General features: G+C 41.5%; 2 protein-coding genes across 4 annotated transcripts in view; both read left to right on the top strand.

Annotated features, from left to right (window-relative positions):
- CEP250 (centrosomal protein 250) overlaps positions 1-6,145 on the top strand; it is a 34,413-nt gene extending 28,268 nt beyond the window's left edge. The window contains 5 exon segments of the mRNA XM_035343944.1: positions 1-1,963; positions 2,637-2,792; positions 3,192-3,305; positions 3,478-3,525; positions 5,147-6,145. The exon segment at positions 1-1,963 is cut by the window's left edge and continues 5 nt beyond it. Of these exon segments, the coding sequence (XP_035199835.1) occupies positions 1-1,963; positions 2,637-2,792; positions 3,192-3,305; positions 3,478-3,525; positions 5,147-5,434 (2,569 nt within the window). The 3' untranslated portion in view covers positions 5,435-6,145.
- A 1,153-nt stretch (positions 6,146-7,298) lies between these two features.
- The window catches only part of ERGIC3 (ERGIC and golgi 3), a 29,086-nt gene continuing 11,764 nt past the window's right edge, over positions 7,299-24,620 (top strand). Inside the window, exons 1-8 of one of the 3 annotated variants that reach the window (XM_035343841.1) lie at positions 7,304-7,427; positions 7,603-7,673; positions 8,206-8,293; positions 9,065-9,184; positions 12,243-12,336; positions 13,413-13,578; positions 15,161-15,218; positions 23,269-23,283. In XM_035343841.1, coding sequence (XP_035199732.1) covers positions 7,340-7,427; positions 7,603-7,673; positions 8,206-8,293; positions 9,065-9,184; positions 12,243-12,336; positions 13,413-13,578; positions 15,161-15,218; positions 23,269-23,283 — 700 coding nt within the window. In that variant the 5' untranslated portion in view covers positions 7,304-7,339. Of the gene's footprint in view, positions 7,428-7,602; positions 7,674-8,205; positions 8,294-9,064; positions 9,185-12,242; positions 12,337-13,412; positions 13,579-15,160; positions 15,219-23,268; positions 23,284-24,620 lie in introns of all 3 variants that reach the window. The other 2 variants (XM_035343843.1, XM_035343842.1) reach the window with 2 other exon arrangements.

Raw genomic sequence — 24,620 nt, 5'->3', positions numbered from 1 at the left:
TGTGAGCAAGATGAGCAAAGACCTGGAAGACAGAGACCAGGAGATCAAATTCCAGGAAGGGAAAATAATGATTCTAGAACAACATGGTACATCACAAGTGAGAAGTCTGCTAGTGGATCTTGATCATATGAAAGGAAACTTGCAGGAGAAAAATTTAGAGCTTATGTCTCTGACTCAGCACATCCAAGAACTGGAGATGGAGAGAGAACAGGTGAAATCTTTGCACACAAGTCTTGAACACCTTGGGACAGTTCTTAGAGACAGAGAGAGTGAGTCTGACACTCAAAAGGATCAGTTAAGACTCTTCCAGCAGTACAAGGAGCGTCAAGAGGAGTACTTGCAAGAGCTTCATGGTAAAATAGAAGAGATGACCCTTTCTTTATCTAGAAAAGATCAGGAGCTTGAGTCACAGCAAAAACAAATTCAGGAAGCTGAAGAAGTCATGGAAATGAAGTTGAAGACTGTCCACGATCAACTGGAGCAGACATTAGAAACTTTAAAAGAAAAGGACAAACTCCTAGACATCCAAAAGCAACAAACAAGGAAACATGAGGAAAAAACAGAAGAACAAATTAATGTCTTATATAAAGGCTTAGAATACACAAAGGCAATATTGAGAGAGAAGGATTTCATGATTGAATCTCAGAAGGAACTGATTGAGACTTTCCAAAAACAAGAAAGAGACTTTGAGCAGCAGAAGGAAATTCTGCAACATCTTAAAGTGGCTCTAAAGGAACATGAGCAAGAAATTATATCACTTAGAAAACAATGTGAGGTGTGCAAAGAAAAGGAGGAAAAGCATGAAGTTGATCAAGCAAGTCTTCAAGAAACAAAAGTGACACTGAAAGAAAGGGAAAGAAAGATAGAGGTACTGGAGGAGACTATCTCTAAGCTTCAACAGCAAAATGAAGAGGCAGGGATGCAGACTACAGCTCTACTGCAAAAACTAGAATATGCTGAATCTTCTCTAGCAACTAGAGATCAAGAGAGACTGTCTCTGCAAGAGCATGTCCAGGAACTTCAAGAGCAGAAGGAGTTAGACGGCAAGCAGGCCAAGAGTCTACAGCAGGATCTAAACAAAATGAGCCAAACAATGAAAAAGAAAAATTTGGAGATCCTGAAGCAGTCAGAGCAGATTAATGTGTTCCAGCTTCGTGAAGAAAGCATTAAAGTTGCACTAACATCTTGCCAGAATCAAGTAAATCTACTTGAAGAAGTGTTAAGGAAGAGAGATGAAGACAACAAAACTCTTATACAAAAACTTCAACAACAAGAAGAAGAACTGAAGACCTTGCAGAATATCCAGCATATGCTAACTGAGAAGAAAGAAGAGATTAGACTTCACAGAGAGCAAGAGAAGCTCCTGGAAGAAGCCTTGCATGAGAAAGAATGGGAGACTAAGGCTCAAGGTGAGCAAAAAAGGTTGAAAGATGAGGAAATTAGAGGTCTTCAGGAAGATGTCCAACACATTCAGCAGATGCTGATAAAGAAGGATGAAGAGATCAAGTGCCAGAGAGACAGAGTCAGGTATTTAGAGAAGACTCTGACAGGGAGAGAACAAGAGCTTAGGAGGCAGAGTGAGCTCCTGAAACAATTAACGTCAGCTTTGCGATGGAAAGATAAAGGGGAGACCCTAAAGAAACAAATCCAGAAACTCCAAAAATGGGAAGAAGAAGAAGCAGAGAAGAAGAAAGTTCTCCAGGAGAGAGACCACTTCTTGAAAAGGCAGAAGGAGCTAGCCCAGCAACTGGAAGATGAGAGGAAAGTAAAAGGAGAAGAATTGAAGCATGTGATTACTATTTTGAAACAGACTGAAAGTGGAGAAATCGAATGGAAAGAGAAAGCACAAGCACTGACTCTTGCCCTTACTAAGAGTGAAATGGCTAATGGGACTTTGAGGGAAGAAATAGCCATCTTGCAAAGTATGGTTTTAGACAGGGACGAGGACCGGTTTCATCTTCAGGTAGGCAGTATGACCGATCATTAGTCAACTAAAATATCTATAAAGGATTCTAATTATGCTTCCCATAAATATTTACCTGCTTGGCCAAAGAAACTGTGTTTTCAGCCAAGAGGCTTGTTTGTCTGTGTAGCGCAGGCCAGAGACCACTCACCTGCTACAATTTTTTCTGTCACGCCCAGAACTACTGAAAGAGCTATAGAGCTTACTGTTAAATCAAGCCCACAAGTTGGGAATTAGTAATTGGTTCTCCTGTCTAGTATCCTGCCTAGGTAGGTTTAGGCAACATGGTGCGGTTAGGATTTGGCATGAAGAGGAAAGAGCACAGTTGACAAAACTAATGTGCTAAACTTTAGATATCTTTTTTTTAAGATGGCTGAGCAGCAACTACACCGACAGTTTTTAGAGTATGTTTTCAGATATCTGTTGTTTCTTACCACACACATTGTTTATGTGTGGACAAGCAAGTTATTTGGTTGCAAGTCACAGGAGTACGTGATGGTCCCTATGTAGAGCCACTAAGAAAATAAAGTGCTGTTTTGGCCCGTGGACCAGGAGGGAAAGAAGGGACTTAGCACGGTCCATTCCTGAAGCCGGTCACCCTCTGACTTGTTGATCAGGTCCTTCTAACCTTTATGTGGCACCAGCTCACATAATCTCCCCTGTGTATACCCAGCAGGCTGTTGCAGAAGGGGAGCAGCTATCATGGGTCTCAGAGAAGAGACTCCTGTGGCAGCGGCTGGAGTGTCTGCAGCAAGCAATTGCAAGGCTGGAACATGAAAAGACTGAGCTGAAGCAACTCAATGCTGAGCTCAGGAAGACTCTTGAGCAGGTAAAACAGGCTTTCACTGCCGCTCCAATGCCTTGTGGTCTTCTGGAACGCAACACATTTCCATATACCACCCTTTGGAGTCCTCTGCTTTTTTACTTCCTCTCCCACTTTCCTCTGGGGACATACGCTTTCACATTTTCCTACTCTTCTGGCTCCACATTACTTTCACAGATGAAAATTCACTTAGGTCTTACTCTTCATGCCCTGATGTTACCATACGTGCACATTTGACACTCTTGTGTCAGAAACCTCCTCTTGCTTTTTCTCTTTGATAGACTACATTGAGTGCTTTTTGCCTCCAGCTTTCCCTGGTGCAAGTAGAGATTTCTCTGAGTAGAAGTCTCCTCACAATGATGTCCAGGCTGGTTTCTATGACTCTTTCTCCTATCCAACATGCAGGTGGAACGTGAACGAAGGAGACTGAAGAGAGGTCATAGTGGTCAGTCACTGCCAGGTGCATGCAAGTTTTCTCTCTCGAAGTCTGATGAAGACGAGACGCCTGCTTCTAGACAGGTGTGAACAGAATCTTACTTGGTGGGAGAAGAGTCTGGCCATACAGAGAAACTATATGGCAAATCCCAGCGGCAACAGTGTCCTCCCTATATAGACATAATCTAAGTCTAATATAGACCGTTACCCTGCCCAGACTGGAAACTAACAATAAATTCTTGCTTTTTCTTCACAGGAGGAGGCTCATGCTCTCTCCAGTCAATTAGCTGAGTTACAGAATCAGGTGAGGAGTAGGAAAGTTGTCATCAAAAGCTGCTGTAGCTGCACTGATGAGCACAACTTTACATGATGTTACAGCACAAGTTTTGTTTGGCTGGGTTCCAGCTGCCAGGAAGTGAGTACACCAGGCAATAGAAATAACCAGGTAGCCACATCTGTTGGTCATGGTCAAACCACACCATTCATCTAGGTCTAGTCTCTGACTTTCCATGTCTGGCCTGGTGGGTGAGGGATTGGAAGAAATTCAGAAAATTGAAACTTGCCTGCAGCCAGAGAGTATTCTAAGGATGTTTCGGCTGAGCCTTATCCATCCTGTCAACAGTTTCTATTTTCCCTTGATTCAGTTAAAAGTGGAGCTTGCATCTTACCAGAATTCCAGGGACACAAGGCAGTGGCTGAGCTTATAGCCCTCAGGCGATTACTAGTCTCATACTCTTATTCTGTGCTAATCACAATCCCAATATTGGACTGAGTCAGAGACCTGACCACTATAAGGATATTTGTTTTATCAGTGTAAGAGTGTACATTCCAATTACTATTGCATCATTTGATAGTGATATTGGCAGTACTAGCAGGTTGCCAGACTTATCTTCTCTATACTTTTTTGGGTCTGGTATGCCCTGGTCTCCCTGAGGATGTGAATCTTCACAGGTAATAAGGGCAAAATGCATATAATACTACTGTGGCTAAAATACATAATGCTTAGCTCTGGAAAGTGAGCTAAGCACACTGCTGAAGCCCACAAGTTATCACCAGGAAGCTTCAGTGTCTGAAGTTCTCTTGCTAGAGATAACGAATGGAACCACTTTCACCTTGTGACGCATGTCTCCCTGCACTGTGGACCTGTTTCCATTCAGCAGGAAAATAAAGGTGCCCTGGTCAAAGAACAGTCCTTAGCTTTCTAATGAGGGCACTGCTTGGTTATGGGAGACTGTAACTTGATCTTCCTCTTTCTGGGAGATGCTCTAAGCAGCAGATGGCCATTCTTCCCAGTTGTATCTACATTACCTACCAAAGCATGGGAGGGTTTTTCAGGTTTTACATCCCAGTTTCACAAAGGTGTCCTTGTTATTTCAGATATGATGTCAGATCTCTCCCCCTCTTCAGTAGTGTGGTTCCCTAGCTCTGAAGTTAGGAAAAATGAGTGTTTCATCCCTTTTCATGTGTTGTTAGCAGTCAAGTTTTTAAGCTACATCATAACAGAACAGTTATTCAGTACCTTGCCCCTGAATAACTGGGCTTTCTTGTGACAATTGTGTAACCAGTAGTCCTGCTGAGGAAAAAGCATGTGGAACCTAAGGTGTTAGTAGTGCAAATTTCTCTTCTGAAAAAAAAAAAAAAAAAAAGGTTACTAAATCCTGTAGGAATCTCTCTTTCTTTAGTAAGTGTGAAAGAATGAAAGATACCAGTTCTGTACATGTGTATGGTGTGACAGAAAGAAACTGGAATTGTTGATTATCTAAGCTCAGATCAGGGTGAATTTGGAACCTATTAGTTCCCATTCAACAATGACAAATTGTTGGTCAGGGCTGGAGGAATCTTCTTCCCCGACAGCTGGTACTGTGGAGCTAAGGATGGTCCTAACAGCCTGGGCTTCTCTGAGCTCAGACTTTTGCCTCTTTCAGGTTACCCTTCTGCAGCAGCAGTTGGCACAAGAACGAAAATACAAGCAGGACTACATTGAGTGTTGTGCAAAGACCAGCCAGGAGCTGTCAGACCTTCACCAAGAGCTGTCTTACTCCTTGGCAGCTGTGGTCAGGGAGCCCAAAGCTGCTGTTCTGGAGGCAGAGACCCAGAAGCTGGATCGGTCTCTGAACCATACCTTGGCACTAATGTCTCTGGACTGTGAGTATCCTGAGAGAGAGCCATTGCATTCAACAGTCAGATCCACCACAAGGGATGGCCTGAGGTAACAGGACCAGCGTACAACCAAAGGCCTCAGCAGATGAGTCAGTGGCCTGCTGTAGCAGGTGAACCATGGCAGGATAATTAGTTCAAAGCACAAGTTCTGAGGTAAGAGAAGAGTTCAGAGCACAGCATTTGCTGCAAGGTCCCCAACCAGATCAGTGGTGGGACAAAATTGGTGCTGGCTTGCATAGATAAGGTCAGGGGCATAAGTAGGCAAAATCTCTTCTTCCGAAGTGCTCCATCACAGCATGCCTCATATCAGTCTCCACATGACTCTCCAAGTTAGGTTATTCCTGTCAGCTTCTGTACTGTTTACAAAGACTTTTTTGTATGGTTTTATTTTTTCAGTAAACTTATGTTTCTAAAACTGTACATTTCCTGATTTTTTTTTTCTCATTAGGTTCTTAGAAGTCAAGTTCAATATTTGGATCAAATATTGAACTTTAAATTTCTTTCTGTACTTAAGCTAGTGATGAACAGTATTCTGTGGGCAGCAGAAGAATGGAGATATTTTGTTAATAGTTTCTACCTTTGTTGTATAGGAGCATCTGGACCCTCACAGAGGTCCTGTCTTGTACCATTCCCAGAGCTGGTATAGGAAGTAGAGGTACATTTACTCTGTTTGCAGTTGGAAGCATCTCATAATGATAGCAATTACTTTAACAAATTGTCCAAGACACCCTTATTACGGTAGGGGGAAAAAAAAAAAAAAAAAAGTGGTAGGTAAATAATGTGGCTTAGGAAAAGATTATAATAGCTTTTCGCTTATACATGTAAGCTATTGCATTATTTCCTGGGAAGAGAGAAGGAAATTGAGCTGTTACAAAAATGGAGTTCTGGAGAGGACAAGGGGAGGTGGGGGGAGTTCCCCACTGCGCACAAAGCACTAGTGCTCTGCGCTGACTGCCTTCCAGCTTTGTTGCTGCTATGGACCGTCTGAGGAAACATCTTTGCTCTCGAAATAGCAGAGAGCAGACCTTTAAGAGACACGGTCACTATTCAGGGGGCAGGAGGGGATGGATGGCAATCTGAGCAAAACCAGATCTTGACCAGCAGCTTCCCCTTGTGTCACACGGCTGACAGTTACCTGCGCCTGGTACAGGGAGCGCCCCTCGGGTTTCAGTTACTGGCCCAGACACCCTTCAAAGGTGGGCAGGGGGTGTTAGGGTTAAGAAACAATTTTTGATAATGAGATGGGAGATTCATAGCCAAATATTATCATGTATATAATAAAGGAAAACATAAATAAATGATAGAAGGATGGAGGAGTGACAAGACGGACCTTGAGAGATAGAACAGGAACAACTTGAGCCTTGTTAGGAAGATAAGATGGATAAGGTGGGTTAGGACTGAAGCCAAGAACTAATTAAAGTCAAGAACTGAAAAGGAGCATGCGCCAAGGAGAAGAGGTGAAAAGTTTAACCCTGAGGATGACTCCTTACTTCATCTGGAAGACCCCCGGGACGACCACCAGAGAGCACCACGCATGTGCAAATGGGAGGAGAGATAATTAGCATACGAAGCGAGGCTGATGTTGTAAATATTAATAAATACTAATGAATATGTAACTTTTAGGATATTAATAGCGATCGGGATGTAACGGGACTTGAAGCCAGATTTGGGCGCCTGCCCCTGGTTTCCAGCGCTGAATAAAGCACCTTCATATAATCACGTTGTGGTTATGTGTCTGCTACGCTAACAGGGGGAGCGGGACGTGCAGGATAACGAAGGCCCAGCCCTCGGGGCTGGGGGCGGGGGACGAGGACCCCCGGGGGTGCGTGAGGCGCCGCGGGGCCGATCCCGTGGGGCCGGGCGGCCGGGCCGGGAGAGCTGCCGGGGGGGGGGGCGGGGCGGGGCGGGGCGGGGCCCCGGCCCCGGAAGGCGGCTCTGGTTCCGGGCCGCGCGGCGCCATGGACTCGCTGTGGCGGCTGAAGAGGTTCGATGCCTTCCCCAAGACCCTGGAAGACTTTCGGGTTAAGACGTGCGGGGGCGCGCTTGGTGAGCGGCCGGGATAAGGGCGGGCGGGCCCGGCCCTGGCTTCGGGGAGCCCGCGGGTTGCCGCTGCCCCCCCCCCCCCCCCCCCCCCCGGCGGCGGGAGGGCGCGGGGCCGGGTGGCGGCGGGCGGGCTGAGGCGAGCCGGGCGGACTGACGGCGATTCTCGTCTCCCCGGCAGTGACGGTTGTCAGTGGGCTCATCATGGTGCTGCTGTTCTTCTCGGAGCTGCAGTACTACCTCACCAAGGAGGTGAGTAGCGGCTCGGGCTGGCTCCTCTCCTCCTGCCTCTCTGGTCAAAGCCGCCGTGCCCGGGGGCCCGGGTGGCCTCTGGTCGCCCACTCATCGACTTTGTGCGCCGGGTCTGGGCTGTTTCCCAGCACCCGGCAGCCTTGGCTGTGGGAGCGGGATGTCCTCCTCTGAGAGCGACCGAGCGCGGGGGCTGGCCGGGGCCCCTGTGAAGCTGCGGCAGAGGTTTTCTAAACCTCTTCCTGTCTCTACCTGCTTGCAAGCATGAGATGCAAAGAACAGTAAGCACCTGTAGAACTTCCCCCTCCCAACCACATATCTGAAGATCCCCAAATTATTATTCTGCTTTTTAAAGCTATTGCAAGTGGCAGAAGTTTAGCTACCATGGGAGGTGTGGCAGGCACCAGCTCATGTCTGTCTCAAGTTCTATGCATTAAAAATCAGCCCCTGAGGCAGAGAAATCATGGGAAATAAGCCTTTCATTTTTTTTCCCAAGGGAAACAATACTTTTTTTTTTTTTTTTTTTTTAATTTAGGTTCATCCTGAATTATACGTTGACAAATCAAGGGGAGATAAGCTGAAGATCAACATAGATGTTACTTTTCCGCATATGCCTTGTGCTTGTGAGTCAAACTTCTGAAATTTGGGGATAACTTCCGTGTTTGCTGAGGGCTGGACACGCGCAGTGTGCCTGGTGCTTGCGAGTGCTGCACTGCTGCTTATGCCAAGGACAGGGGGGAATCTGTGGCTCGTTGCAGTTATGCAGGGATTTCAGCCAGGCCAACTGAGTGCTTAAACCAGTGCTTCCAGACACACCATACTGTCCTCTAGACCATAAGTGAAGATGAGGCGTAAACCTACTTACATTTCCGTATGGTGTTGTACTTTATCGGAGAGCTTAGCAATACTGAAAAAACTGATACAGAGTGTGCTTAGGGCTCCAATTTTGGCAGTATTTTTGTTGAAAAACTTTAGAGTCTTGTTTGGAACACAGCTGATAAAGGACATCTTTTTCCATGACTTTTGTTTGTGGTAGGAAGGCAGCTTTCAACTGACTTTGAGCTTAACTCCTGGACTGGTGTTTGTGCAAGTGGTTGTGAGCTTTCAGGAGGAAGGGTTTGGTATTTTGCCTTTAAGAGTAAAGATTTCTGTGACAGTTGAAAACAGTCATTCTTGCACACTAAACCCCATATTTGGAAGGGTCATTTAGGATGCTGGCACAGTATATTATATTCTCTCTAAGGTAGTTGGCTCCCACCATGCATCTTCTTCCAGTTATTGTTATTCCCCAGCTAAAAGGTTCTGTATTTTAACTGCTGGAAGGCTTCCTCAGGCTGCTACAGGTCATGAGAAACGTGCTTTTGTAGACAACTTTCCTTGCTTGCTGGTTTCAGATTTGAGCATTGATGCGATGGACGTAGCAGGAGAACAGCAGCTGGATGTAGAGCACAATCTGTTTAAGCAACGTTTGGATAAAGCTGGCAATCGTGTGACTCCAGAGGCTGAGAGACATGGTAATATGCCATTTTGTCTTCTTGCATGGATGCTCTAGTAGTCTTTCCATTGCTGTGTGCCCATTTTGACTTTCAGGGGAACAAGTGAGAGCTGAAGGGTGCTTAAACACCATAAACTCTTGAAGAGTTTATAGAACCCAAATCTATTAAGCTGGAAGATCAGACAAACTCCTATTATACTTGCTACTTTTGGAAGGTAAATCTTTGTCTAGACACGCTGAAATTATGACAAGGAATCATGGATGCATTTCAGGAATAAAACTCCTGAACTAATGATATTTATTGCTAGGAATAAAACAGCTGTCCTGGCAAAACTTGAGTTTGGTCATATCTTTAGATTACAATGAGCTAATAAATGAGGCAACCTGGTTAGAGGGAAGAGCATTTTTCCAAGGAAAGCTCCATTGACTAGGCTCCCTTACACTTAAACTCACACCTTGTTACACTTAACCTGCTTTTAGCAGGGGGGTTTGACTCAATGATCTCCAGAGGTCCCTTCCAACCCTTATGATTATGTGATCGTTACTACCTTTTCTGTGAGTTAGTGTAGTTCTATGTATCAGCATAAACTGCATTTTTTGATTTGTAACACTCAGATATAACTGCTAAACTAAGCCAAGAGCTGAACAGTGTGAGGATTTCTCCAGTTGTCATGGGCATGCGGCAATAATGTTGTTGCTATTGGGTCACTCAGCAGCCTTTCTGTATTCAGAGGTTGGGGCATTACAAACTTAATGTGTGGAGACAGAAACGGCTTCTCTGGATCTAATTCTCTTAACACATGTAGGCCTCTGGCATTACATGTATTGCCAGTCTCCATCTGGGTTACTCTGTCTGAACAGGTTGCGCTGACTTCTTATGTAATCAATGGAAAAGAAGAGGGACTTGTAGGGAGCAACTCATCTTACCCGAAAGAGACACTTGAAAATAAATCAGCTGCCTTGCATGCAGCAAGCTGGAGAAAGTACAGGACTAGTTCAGTTTCATCACCTGTGTTACAAGTCAGCTCAGAAGAAAGAATCCTCCTATCCTCATTAAACTCTATGATTACCAGTTTCTGTAGGTAACATTGACATGCTCAGTTATTTAAATTGTGACTCCAGCAATATTGATCTTAAATTTAGTAAAATATACCCAAATAATATGTAGTGGTATTTGGAGGCTTTTCCTAATGATAGTTATGTTAAAATAGTTAATAGTTAGCAAGCTCAGTAATTTCTATGGTATATTGCATTTTGTGCTTGGATGTCATCTTATTCATTTACACTGAATGACAATAAATTATTTAATTGATGATTCTTCTTATTGATTCCTTCATTTTAATGCGGACAGTTTTTTCCATTTCACATCGTATCTGCATGCAAGTTAAGGTGCATGTTAAGAGCAAGAAACCCTCTGTACAGAGTTTTATTTGCTCTAGTTTATTTACAGTGTCTAAACTGTATTACTTCTGAATTTTGTCTGTGAGGCAAATGAAGGGGCAGCTACTTGATAACATTTAAAAAGCCGTTACTGGTAGATCTCGAAAGGCTCCATGCTCCATGTGTTTTTGTTGAAATAGTAAAAATCATAGCTTTGACAAAGTGTTACAATTACTAAGCTGTGTTCTTCCTGACACTATCTTTTTTGAGTAATTACAAAATTAAAAGCTTTACCAGTCTTTGAAGATTGAATTCTTAAGTGCACTTGCAACTACTTTAACTGTTGTTAGCTTTAGAAAGGAAGTACTTTCATAATATCTTTTATTTCCTTGATCTTAACAACAATGGGGTATTTGATTAAAGAAGTAAATAAGGTTAGTGACCGATTTCATGCATATTTCATACTTTCTAACTTGCAATTAAAAACTCTTCTGTGACTAATATGAAATACACACTCCTAATATTCACATCCATCTGCCTGTTATACCTCTCTCTCTCATTAAACAAGTCCTGATTAAGTTTTTTTGCCTCAGCAGTGTTTGACTTTGTATTGTATTGCCCTCTCTAGAATCAGTTACCCGAGGAGCTATCTTTTCAAAGCTTATTAGAGGATAGTGCAGCAGTGCCTAGATAATGGGCCTTAGAGGGCTTCTGTGACTCAAAGAATTTTCTCTGTCCCATCCTTCAGGTTTTGAGGTGAAACACCCTGATTCAATGCGAGCCCTCAATTATAAGAACCTTTCCTCTTTCAATATTTTTGAGATTTTTTTAGTGATATTTTATACAGAAAAAATCCTTGGCTTAGTTATTCCTAATTCCCAAATTTACAGACTCTTAATTTTTTTTTTTTTGGTTATTTGCAAAACAAAAGTCCTGTTGGCACAGATACTGACAGAACTGCTAAGTTATGAAGAAGGTAGAAACTTGCTGGAGATTTCTAGGGAGTGTGTGCATTATCAGCATTGTTGTCTTGAAGTATCAATGTTCCAGTAAGGAGGGCTCCCACTCTGGTCTTGTTTCAGAAAGAAACATGGGCTGGTTTATCACTAACACAATTCTTTCAATAGATGTGTGCATATAAACTGTGGAAAGGCACAGAATTATACTCTGCAGGCCATTGCTTATGTGGTTTCTGGCTTACCTTTCATATAGCAATCAAACATCCTCAGCGAGGACACAGTGCTCTCCCTTTATTAGCACACGGATGTTTGACCCTTCAGAGCCTTGTGTAAGCATGTTCCAAACATGTCTTGGGATAGGATTACTCTTTATGGACCATTGCCTTGACTGTTACTTAAAATTTTGCTTGTATAGCAGGTCCTGCATCAGTCACAATTTACTGACTGCATCTACTTAAACAATGTTTTAACAGAGCTTTTACACAAGTAACGTACTAGTCAGTGCCTCAGCAAAGCTTACAGATAGCCAGTTCTTTCTATGGAAGGTGTTCTTGAGAGGACAAACACCATTCTACTACTGGGTCTTGTAACTGAACAGGCTCTGCACATACCATTTCAGAAGGCTGATGTAGATGTCCAGCGTTGGACACAATCATTGTATTTGTGTGTAGAAAAGACGGGAATACAAGATACTGTTTCTAGATGTGCTTTATCATTTGGGCTCCTATTTTGTTTTAGAGCTCGGAAAGGAGGAAGAAAAAGTGTTTGATCCAAATACTTTGGATGCTGATCGTTGTGAGAGCTGTTACGGGGCAGAGTCCGAGGACATTCGGTAATCTTACACTTTTCCATACCTTCTTAGCACTTGAGAGAATATTTTTATGTTGCATGCATGTTTCTTTTCAAAACGTCTGTGCAATTAAATCCTTCTGGGCACATGTTCATCGAATTACAAGAACTATTGTGCTTTTGTTATGTCTTCCGAAGCTACATATGTAGCATTTAAGGATGGGCAGCTACGCTGTCTAGTTTGTCTAATCTATGTTCAAGGTCGATGCAAAAGTGCTCACCACTACGTGAGCTGCCTTGGAATAAAATCTGCTTATGTCCCTGCCTTCTCCCTTCTGCAGGCTTTGCATCCTTATGGGAGCAAAGACTAGACATTCACTGCTGACACAAACAACATGTGTAACAGATGTCATTTGGTTTTCCTCATTCCTCCTACCAGCAAATTCCTGTAAGAATGGATCCATGTTTGGTCCACGAGTTTTGGAGTACCCTTCAGTATTATTGTTTGCCTAATAGCTTGCTTGTCCAGTCTACTGAGTTGCACCATTCCCAAGAGATGCTTCTATCTTGAGGGTTTCACAGTTCCAGCCTTCAACTTCTGTCCAGCAAAACATGGAACCAATACTGAAAGGTGTTGTGGTTTTTTTTGGTGACAAAAATGTTATCCAGAGGTAGAAAAGTATTGAAGAAAATGAGCTGTTAACCTTTCATGCAATTTTGACAGTTCTGGCCTAAAAACAGAAGAAAAGAGGAGTAGAAACAGGCAGATGCCTTGTTCACTCGGGGAAATGCCGAACTATTCAGAACTGCAGGACACCGATGGCATTTTTGTAGGAAATTTGTTTCCAAGGAGTGACATGGCAGTCTAAATGGGCAAAGGCCTTTTCAGACCCGAGAGCTGTATTAAAACAGCTTGTGTCCTTGCATCAATCGATCAATAAATAAATATAAATCAAAAAGCTTGAGCTCCTTCAGGAGTATTAGGCCAACTTTCAAGATCCAGTCCTTGATGTTTGCTTTATTTGTTTGGGGAAGAAATGTCCAGCAAGTATTTGAGTAGTGAGCGGAAACATTGCTTTATAGTAATAAAGATATTAAGCGGTACTTGTGCTTTTGCAGATGTTGTAATACTTGTGATGATGTCAGAGAAGCCTACAGGCGGCGAGGCTGGGCCTTCAAGAACCCAGATACTATAGAGCAATGCAAGAGAGAAGGGTTTAGCCAGAAAATGCAAGAACAAAAGAACGAGGGCTGCCAAGTGTATGGTTTCCTGGAGGTCAACAAGGTGAGAGACAAGTTTTACTGTAAACCGGCAGGATGATGGTGATGACTGTGAGAAGGCAGAGCCTGGGTGTTCCTCTCCTTTTCCAGCTTGTGTTCACAGTACAGTAATAAAATAAACCTGGGGTGCAACAAAGTACTTGCAGCTGCAAAGGAGTTGAAGAGGAGAGTCAGGAAAAGCAGTGTGAAGGGGATAATTCTGTTTCGCTGTGTGGGCTCTAGGAAGCACATAGACCTAAAGAAGCTTAGCTTTTCCTGCCATCTTGCTAGCAAGTTTTTTCTGCTGAGGTATCTGGAGGAGAGGAATCTTCTTCAAGATTAGATATTCCAAACCAGCTCTTCCAGTCTTAAAGCAGAGACCATCTGCGGATGCTGGAGATTACAGTAACCATCGACTTGCCTGCGGAGGTGCTGAATAGAGTAAACTTTTATCTTCTTTAGAAAATGTTACCTTCTTTAGTAGAAGCAAGAAATTAGAGTTGACTGTCAAAGCTGAAAATTTTCAGAGGTGTTTTCTGCAACTGGAGTATGAAATTAAGTATGAGATATACCAAATAACTACGTAACTACCCTCTCATTTGGAGGGTATCCAAACCAAAATGCTTGGATGTGCAGATGATGTACCCAAGCACATTCTGAAGGTCAGTCACGAACTATTTTTTTATATCAACGTCTGTGGTGGCTTTTTGTTGTTTTATGTGTTTGTCTGTTTTTCCACATATTTGTGTATTCTTCCTGTAGTCCACATTCTGTATGTCTGCAGAGTAAACATTTTGCTCACAAAGCAAGGCATTGTGATTTGGGCACTGTCTTGGGTACTAAACAATTATAAGGCCCTTCAACACAGAATGTGATGAGGTGGAAGGATTCAAATGGGAATGCTAGAGATAGCTAGGATTTGGAGGTAGGTGTCACTGGGGGAGTTCCTGGGTACCATTGCTATACGCTCCATCCTCACCAGGTTTGCAGTTAATATAAGCAAGAGTTTGCACAGACATCAAAGATGTAATGTATCACATGAGATTGGGACATTTGGAGCTTCCAGGGGAATATATGACTGCTTGTAAGTGCCAGTCAAGATTGGCACCCAATATCTGTGTCCCTTACAAATTCCAGGATGAAGTTTTAACAAATGTGGTTAGTGCTTTTATTTTCACATGCAGCTTATTTTCATGGTGTATAGTTCATTGTATTTAGTTGTTCCTTTGTTTTTCCATCCTCTTCACTTTCCCTCGCAGTTATTTTCTCAACTCCCTTTCTGTGCTATCATATCTCTTGGAGCAACGGTCAGTTCCCTCCCAAAGGAATTAATTCCTCTTTCTTCCAATTTTTATGTCCATTCAAATAATGTGCATAAAACAGTTATTATCTACATTAGTATGTAATTATGGCTTTCAGTATGACTGTGCCTGTGAGAAACAAGGGAAATCTCTCTTCTAGGACAGTACCTGGTGGTATTGTCATCTATAAAAATGGTTTGCATGGTGTATATCTAGTTTAAAAATAAAAAATTAAGCAAGCACCTGTACAGCTGCTTTATTTATATAGATTCAGACCATTTAATGAAATATGACTATCCCTTGCAGGTAGCTGGAAATTTTCACTTTGCACCAGGAAAAAGTTTCCAACAGTCCCATGTACATGGTAAAGTATTTTCTTTTTCTATTTATTGTGACCTTTAGCTTCCAGGTGTATTTGACCATTGTCTTACAATAGCTTTGAGTTACAATCCATAATAGTAACAATTTAATATCCATAATAACAACTGTTTTTTTCCAATATTAGTTATTCTAATAAAATACATCACTTCTTGCAGCACTTGCTTTATTTACTTAAACTAGCATAACAGCAACCTTAGCACAGCCAGTGTTCACAACTTCACAGCGCATAGTTAAGTGAATGACAAGTAGCACTGCATTGCATCTGTCCTCGGTAATAGGCATGAATGCAAGTAGTGGTAAGGGTCAGGTTAGCTCTCTAATTGCACATGCCCCAGAAGTCTTGCACAGCCGAATTTAAAAATCAAGGAATACAGTGGGAGAACACAGGAAGAAAGAAAGGACTGTGTTACTGCAAACCTTTTGGAGGCACAGTTAGGAATGTTGGTGTTTTGGAGGGCAAGGAAAAACAGTGAGAGGAGAGATGATGGGCAGACAAACCTGCTTCCTGGCAGTTCTGTTATATTAAATAATGAGGGAAAAAAGGCCTCTAATAACTTTCTCAACAGGCAGCAGTCTGCAGCTCTTAGAATCTCCTGAATATGTTCCTGTCTATTGAGAGCCCTCCGTGGCTCTCTTTCAGGTACTTTTCCCTTCTCACTACCAACCTATGTAAACTTATTGAATTTACAACACCCTCCTTTTTGCAAGATGTTCAGCAGGTATGTTCTGCTGTAAGAAAAAACACCTCTCATTTACTTGCTGTGTGGTACCTGCCAGCTTTATGTGATAGTTTTTGTTGCTCTGTTGGAAGAGAGAGTGAGCAGTCCCTGCTTGCTCTCAACCTGCCTCTTAGATGTTGTAGACCTTATTTGTTCCAACCTACAGTTCAGGTCTTTCCCCCACTGAAAAGTCACAGCTTACTCAGGTGGTCCTTTCTGGAAGCCATTCAACTTCTGAGCTTCCTTGCTGGTTTTCTCTGAATGTTTGCAGTTCAGCTGTGGCTGGAGGTATCAGACTGCACCCAGTGTTAAGGTCCAGGCTAAGCATGATGTAGGCAACAGTATGATGACTTTGTTTCTTTTGTTATTTCTTGCTTTCCTAGTAACTCCTAACATTTGATTACCCTTTTTTCCACCTGTTTGTGGGCAATATTTTTGTGGAACCAACCAACCATCAATGAGTTTTCCATCACCACCAAGAGAAATAGACAGCTAAGAGCCTGTTCTTTCATACATGAAGCTGGGAATGTTTTCACTCTCACTATAACCTTTCTTCATAGCCTTTTTTGCCTTTTTTTTTTTTTTTTTTTTTTTTTTGGAGTTTACAGGAAGGAGGTTTTTTTCCTTTAATTGCAGATAAAGAACTTGAGTAGTATTGGTCAGATGACAGAGCTCTGTGAGCTCCCTGGAAATATTTCCTTTGGATCATAATTCTGCTCTAAGCACCTATATGTATGTGATTTTTGATCCATTTAATAAAGTCTGCATTAATGTTTAGTCTATTAATGCACTTAATATGCAGGATGAAGTTGAATGTCTAAGAGAAGTCTGAATATGCCTAACTGTTATTAGGAAGAATCCAATAAAAATAATGATTTTATTAGACCTATTAGATAAAAAACTGCAATGACAGTATTTTAGCTACCATCTTCTATTCCCTACTGTTTTGAGTCAGTAGAAAATAGGGAGGTGAACAAGAATGTCAATAGTATGGAACGTTCATAGAATCACTAATGTTGGAAAAGACCTCCAAGATCATCTGGTCCAACCACCCCACTACCACCACAGAAAATTGTTCCATCACACCACTCTCCTTGCCTCATGTCAGAGTGGCCATACAGCTGATGGTTAGACCCCAGTCCATAATTCTATTTGCTGCTGTTTATTTGAAGCTAGCAGACCAGCTTTTCAGTTTGTTGCACTGACATTCTCCCAATATCCTGAGGGTTATTGTGGCTTAATACATCTCCAGGTAATGGCTCTGCACAGGCAACTGTACTGAGTCTGGCTGGGATGTTAACTTTCCCTGCAGCAGCCCACACAGTGCTGTGCTCTGCACTTGTAGCTAGAACAGCAGTGGTATCACACCGGTGTTGTGTCTGCTGCTGAGCACTGCTGGCACAGGACTCTCTCTAACCCTCCTAGGGGTGGGCAAAAAGTGAGAAAGGAACGTCACCAGGGCAGCTGACCTAAACCAACCAAAGGGATATTCCATACCATGTGGGGTCACGCTCAGCAATAAAAGGTAGAAAAAGGAAGAAGAGGGCAGGGGTGGGCTCTCGTTGCGAAAACGTCTGTCCTCCTCTTGAACACCGGCTACGTGCATTGAGGCCCTGCTTCAAGGACGTGGTCAAGCACTGCTCATTTGTGGGAAGTAGAGAGTAATTTCTTTCCTCTGCACTTCCACATGGCATTTACTTGTTTTCTTTTGTTTTTTCCCTTTCCCCCTCCCTTTTCCCCTTTCCCTTTTTTTCCCCTTTAGTTAAATTGTTTAATTAATTATGATCTTTCCTTAATAATTATTTTTCCCTTTAATTAAATTATCCTTATCTCAACCCATGAGTTGTTTTTTCCTTTACTTCTTCTCTTCCCCTTCTCTTCTAAGGAGGGGGAGTCAGAGAATGGTTGTGGTGGAAGTTCAGCTGCCTAGAACGGTAAAACCACCACAACAACTTCTTAACAAAGTGAAGGGTCCTATTCAGAAGCACTTTGTAAATCTCACCATAAATATAATTCTGATCTCAGCTTCTGAATGTATGTCATGTGCTTGCTGTTAACATCTTCAAAACTGTATCTTCTCTCCTGGGTAGAGGTGAGTTGAAATTGCTTTTCTCAGAAAGTAGAATAAATAGTAAGAGGATACATAGGGCTAACACAAAACAGAACAAAACATACATAGGGCTAACACAAAACAGAACCAGTACAGAATAAGGTGCAATTTGAGTTCTGATTAGTTATGTTCACTTTAATTGTGTAGCTCAATCTTCGATCTTTTGTTTTATTTTAGTAGTTGTCCTAGGATAAATGTGGTGCAGAAGTCTTATTTTTTCAGGGATGATTTGTTTGTTGTTTGGGCTTCTTTTCCCGTATGGTTCTCTCTCCTTACTTACATTTTTGTTCTCAAATTCTCATATTTTGTCCCCAGAAATCATTTGCCCACTTTTTAAAGTAGGCAATACTTTTTAGAGTCTAATAGCTGAAGACAAGGTTTCTTAGCACCAGCTGAATGTAAGAGGAATATAGGTAAAAAACAGGGGGCAGCCTTACATGGAGGAGTTCATCCCATGTCTCACATCCCTGAACCTCAGTTCTTTGTCTTTATGTAGGCAGAAATCCTTACATTAAGACAGAGGAACTCAGAGGTCCTGTTTTGACTAGGTAAAAAGGTTGAAGTTACCTTGAAGTTTGTTACGTTGTCAGCCTAAATTCAGTTACTTTCCTAATCAGGAGAATGCTAATGAGTAGCCACCAAAATCAAATTATCAACAATAGCTCTCAAATTATTTTTTCATTTTTAAATATTGTATAAGTGAGTAAGCCTCTTAACGGACCTTCTTAAGAGTTTACTGAATATAAGGTTTTATTAGTTGCAACCACATTTGGCTATTTAGTGTCTAACAATAAGGTATGTATTTGTGTTTGAATGCAAACATTTGTACTGGATAATGGGAATGAAAGCTTTGAAACAGGTGGCCTGTGAATCTCATGCTTTAAGAGATGGAAGTGTATTGTCTTGTCATAAGGTGACACCTGCTGAAATAGAGTCAAACCATATTTCTCTTGTGTTTAACATTCTAAATGTCTAGAGGGTTTTTCATAAAGATCAAGACCCTGACATCTCGAGCTCTGAGAAGCATGCATATACCCCAGAATTTGTCTTAACTATTATTATAGTCTGTTAATATTTACGCCCAAAGGACCTCTGATGGTCTCCTGATAGTCTTTTTAGCAAAGTGTTCAAGACTTTACTTGTTTTAACTCTTCTCTCTGTCTTTATGCAATATTCCTGTGACTGAAGGAACTAGAAACACTGAAAATGCTGAAAAACAAAAACTGTATTAAAAAAAAAATTGTCCACTTCAAAGAAAAAAGTTATTTTGTCCTTTTTGTTTTGCTCTGTTTCTGCTTGCATGAATGTTAAACCCAGGTGAGATTATTTCACTTCACTTACTGTTGTTTGCATGGATGCTTTTCTGTAGTTGTATGTAACCTTTTTTCTTGTGTTCTTTTGATGTTATAGATGAAAGTCATTCTGCACAATCATTAAATACAACTTCGTGTTCATTTTGGTTTCTCAGAGTCACAGGCCATGAAATATAATGCAATTTAGAAATTGAGAGTGTGTTTCTGTCCTGAGATAAACAAAATATCAGGCTCTGCTGCATTAACTAATTTTTTAGCCATCCACATTCACATTTCCAGTATACCTGATTGGAAAACGCAGACATAGATAACTTTTAACTTCTGTTGTATCTATAAAAGGTAGGCTTCTACTATTCTCTCCCCCCTGGCTGTTTCATGGGTAAGGAGATGCTATGTTCTTTTCAGCTGACCATTGGAGACTACTTCATTGCTGGGTTATTTTTGCAGCATAGACTTGTGTTCGTGTTTTATCTTAGTTTTCTTCACTATTAAATGCTTTAGTATGTGTTGCCCTTCATCTCAGGTCATAGAAGTTTTTCTTTCTAGTAGAATTCACAAATATAATTTTAATGCCGTTGTGCCATCTGTAACAGTTAATTACCTTTTAGCTATTCTATAGGTATACTGCTTGTATTTCTTGGATGGGTGCTCTGTCTGTCTTTCCTTCAGATGCTGTTTTCTCAGAGAAGGTGAGCTGAAACTTCAGGAATTTGTTTTTGAAGCAAGCAGTGACACTGATTTTTGGCCCAGTTATTGGAAGCATTGAAAACTGGTTGCTTTAAAGCTGCTCCGTGATGCCCCATTTTCAGTGTCAGAGAAGACTCCCCTCCTGAATGTCATACTGGCTCCTAAAGGTCTTGCCTTGCTCCTTCAGCAACTGTGGTCCAGTTGCGCTGAGACATCCGAGGTTGTTAGGAGGGGGACTGAAGGAAGTTGTGAGGAGGACTGGAGCGCTTCCAAGCAGACTTCTTGGTGCTGAAACTAGTAGTCCTGGCTCTCCTGTGTCAAGGGAAAACCAAAGTCAAACATTAGTGATATTTGCAGTCTTCTGTTTCCACTTGTTCATTTTTGGTACTAGTTGAGATTAGGTCTGCTTCACTGTTGTCTGCTTCACAGGTTTTGAATTCTAAACTGAAATTTTTATGTCCAGTTTGTATGGGATGCTTCAGATTTTGGGAAGTTCTCTTTTCAGTTGTGTCTTTGTAAGAACAGCTTCCAGCATCAACTGTGTCTTTTTGTGATCCTGGGTATTGTAGATGTTTTCTTTGCAGCAGCTCACACCTTCTTTCCTCAAAAAAAATGTTTTTTATCTCAGGGAAAAAAAAAAAAAGGAATGATTAAACAAATTAAATGATCTAACTTTTTAACCTTCTGAGGTTTGTGGTTCAAGATCTGCTGTCACTGCTCTCTATGTCTGTACAGTAGCAGCCATCTCCTGCTTCAGCTGTAGAGCTCTGCAGTGAGTTTCCAGCATGGGGGAACATCCTTAGTGATACTTTCCTCAGGAGAGAGATGAACCTCATATCACTTCCTTCTTCCTTGCCGTATTTCTTCTAATCTAGGGGAAGCTGAGGGTTTTCATTTAACCTTTAGATTGTCTTTGGACCATTCTGTTGCAGAGGTGTGATCATCGCTGTTTTCTAGGGAAGACATCACCCATCATGCTTTATTGAGAGACCTTTTCTTAAAATATATAATTTGATTCCTTTGATTTACTAAAAAAAAATGTTGACATTGACAATCACATTCAGAACATTCTCTGTCCTAAAGACACATTTTCAATGACTGCGACAGTTTGTGAGTGAAGCAGTTATGAATGGGATCCAAATTTTTGTGCTTTTCTTGCACCTTACCTGGTCAACTGGAGGAAAGAAGGTATCTCTGAAGGCATTTTTTTTTGTGATTATGACTTGTTTTCCTCATTTGTGGTGGTGACTGTGAAAGAAAGAATGAAAGAAATCTCCCTCATCTCAAAAGATAGGAAAGCTCTTTTTTAAGAGTTTTTGAAAAGAGCCTATTTGGAGTCACCAAGCTTTTACTAGGAATCTGTGAAGATTAGCTCCCTAAGAGCACAAATTCACTGTTCAGTTGTAAACCTTCATTAATGTTCTGTCCATGTACTTAAGCGTAGGTTTATTCCCTTCTCTAATTCATTTGACAGCCAGAAACTACTTGAAAGCATCATTGGACACTGTGGGTGAGACCTAATGCACCATCTGATGTGATTTAGTGGAGGACTTGTTAGTGTTAGGTCAGAGGCTGGACTAGCTGATCATGGAGGTCTCTTCCAACCTAGATGATTCTGTGATTTTTGTGATCTTATTTTACATATTTTAGTTTGAATGCTGAATTGCAAGGACAGTGTCTTTGACTGAAGACTGGTTATCATTGTTTAGGCCCCTTGGTATATTCTCAATGGCTACCAAAAGCCTGTCACACTAATTCTTTTGGCTGCAGAGACTGCACCCTTCTCCTATTCTCCAGTCCCAGAACCCTGCTAGTTGTGGGGCTGTTACTTTTGCACAAGACTTCTACAGACACAAATACCTCATCTGAGCTCTTCTATGCTTATCAGCGTTCTTGGAAAAAAAGGTGGAGATCAAAACCTCCCATCAGTCAAGGTCCCAATTTCATTATGTAGGAAATTGAAATCCTCTGGTTGATTAACTGTGTGGTATTCCTACCACAGAGGTGTTTGTGTGAACTCATTCTGTTGTTCTGAATGTCCCAAAGTAGTGTCTGCCAGGAAATTAATAATTTTAATCCTCAGTCTGAACACTGGAGGCTGAGGCTATTTCTTCCTCAGCGTTGCTAAGGACTTTTCCTTATACATCGGTAAACTCCTTTCAGGGTTTGATTGTATTGGTGCTGAAAGACTCAAGGTCTCACCCATTTCTGTGTAGATAGACAAAACTGTTTACAATTAAATCAAGTTGAATTTGCCACAAAAAGTGAGGTTTTCATTGGCCACTGGACTATAGTCCATCAGAGCTCAAGTTGTATTACTTGTTGGGAATGCCTAACGTTTGTCAAGCAGCCATCTGGAGGCTCTCCATACCTTCTATACTTCCTCCATACCAAAATGATGCTGTCACAGAAGCACCACCAGGAGTGCATTTGGCAGAATGGGCTGGGAGTTGCTGTGTAAAGTATTCAGAGACCCATCTTCACGTAGGTATAAATCTGTGAAAGTTACTGGTTAGCCACATACAACGTGAATGTACTTGTGAACGGTCTTTTGAAACAACAAAAAAGGAGATTGCTTAACACCAATTAGTATGTTTTGAGATATGCAGTCCAAGCATACATTGCCCCTGTCCCCGCATCCTTCCAGGGATTCACCTTTGTTGGGAACTTGCAACAGAGTGAACAAAAATAATCTTGTGGCTGGCCACCTTATCTGCAGCAGGTATGAGGAAAGAAGCACAGGTGTGATTAAGAAAAAACTTACCTACATTTGAATGGTAATATGTTGTGAATGTAAACTTTGACTACACCTCTGGATAGCTTTGATTGCTGCTAAACTGACTTTTCCTTTACCCTAAGGAACTGAAAGACTGTGAAAGAATCTAAATATAATTAGGAGTGTTATCTGGCATGCTACTACAGGGCTTACTTTAACATATATGGACATCCCGTTGTAATTTTCCTTTTAGTGATTAATTCCTGCATTTTTGTTTCTCCATTACTCTTTAAATGATTGCTAGTCCATATATCAGTCCTTTGGCTAGCTAGAGAGTCTTCTTACATGGCCTAGAAAGCACACTACTAAAGCTATTTTTCTTCCCCTTTTTGGTACAAGTTTTAAATGCTGCTGTATCTGAGTCTCTGCTTTTCATTGTAAGGATCTGAATATTTCTCTTTTCTCTCCTACTCTGCTCATTTTTGCAGTGCACGCTGTTGAGAGTAAGTGTTGCTGTATCCTTTTTTTTCAATACTGTTTACTACAGTACTAACCTAATTTCTATTATTTGCTGTGCCCATAAATCTCCTTTGGGAGGAGCTGTTGATCTAGGCTGTGATTGGAGAAGATTTCCTGAAAGCTAAAAGGAGGGCCATCCCAGGTCATTCTTCTGTGGTAAATGAGGTCAGATGGAAAAGGCTGAGAATCTTTGTCTTAAACGAATTTGATATGTCAGTGTTGGAGATAACGTGTTGGTGGGTTGCTAGTTGTTTTACACAGATAATGTAGTTGAGGGCGACATAGTGACAAGTTGGAGGGACTTCTGCCTTTTGAAGTCAGATGGGATAACTATATTGTTTAAGCTCATTTGTACAACAAGCTAGAGAATTTCTCCTAGGAATTCATTCACCAACTCTGCTCATCTCCGAATACTCTCTAGAAGGTTTTCCAAGATTTTGTAAGCCATTGGATTTTTTGTAAGGGTGAGAAGATCCTGGCAATAACAGATCGAAATGTGATGTATCCACTCAGTAACATCTGGTAGAGGGTTCAGGATCCCTACTCTCCTCTCTCCCTCCCCATATTGCAACATTTTCTGCGTTGCTCCCTGTCTCAATGCCCTCTTCACAATGCATCCTCATGTTCCTGCCATTGTGCTCCTGTAAGAGCTTTTTTTATTTCAGAGAATTCATCCCCAGTGTGAAAATTGGTGACCTAGTTCATTTTGGAACAGCACGTTTGGGTAGCTGTGTCTTGGGCTTCTTGAAATTTTAATGGATTTATTAAGTGGCAGTAAGTGCTTTTAACCCTGTTTTACAGGACTGAGTTACAGAGTCTGAGTCTTTGTGGTTGATCAGGTCAGAAATGTAAGATGGAGAGAATTCTTAAGATAGACAGCGGACTTAAAACTGTTACTAACCCCGTGAAAAAAATGAGGTTATATAAAAAGGAGAGACCTCTCGACAAACCTAAGATCTTTTACAGATTTATTTTATCTAGCTAAACATTTAGCTGCAGTTACAGAAAGAACGTGCTTATATTTCTTGAAAAATAACAATCCCTGGTCCTACCAGACAGTCTCCTAAGATCTGTTCTGTTACCTTGTACTGTTTCTTCTCTAAGCACACTAAATAGGCTGTTGTTTTATGTTATGCAAACTGTGATTAGCTTAATATTTTTCTCTAACCTAGACCATATACATATGTGCTTAGCATCCTTCATGATCAAAGATAAACTTGTAGCTTGGTGAAAGACCATTTTGGAAACTGAATGTATGAATCAGGCATTTTTGCAGTTGTAAATCATTTGTTGAAGAGGTTTTATAAAAGCTAATAATCAG

Source organism: Oxyura jamaicensis, chromosome 20 (genome assembly GCF_011077185.1).
Source record: "Oxyura jamaicensis isolate SHBP4307 breed ruddy duck chromosome 20, BPBGC_Ojam_1.0, whole genome shotgun sequence".
NCBI classification, from domain to species: domain Eukaryota; kingdom Metazoa; phylum Chordata; class Aves; order Anseriformes; family Anatidae; genus Oxyura; species Oxyura jamaicensis.
Note: the sequence above shows the minus strand (reverse complement) of the source record. Positions and strands in the feature narration are given on the sequence as shown.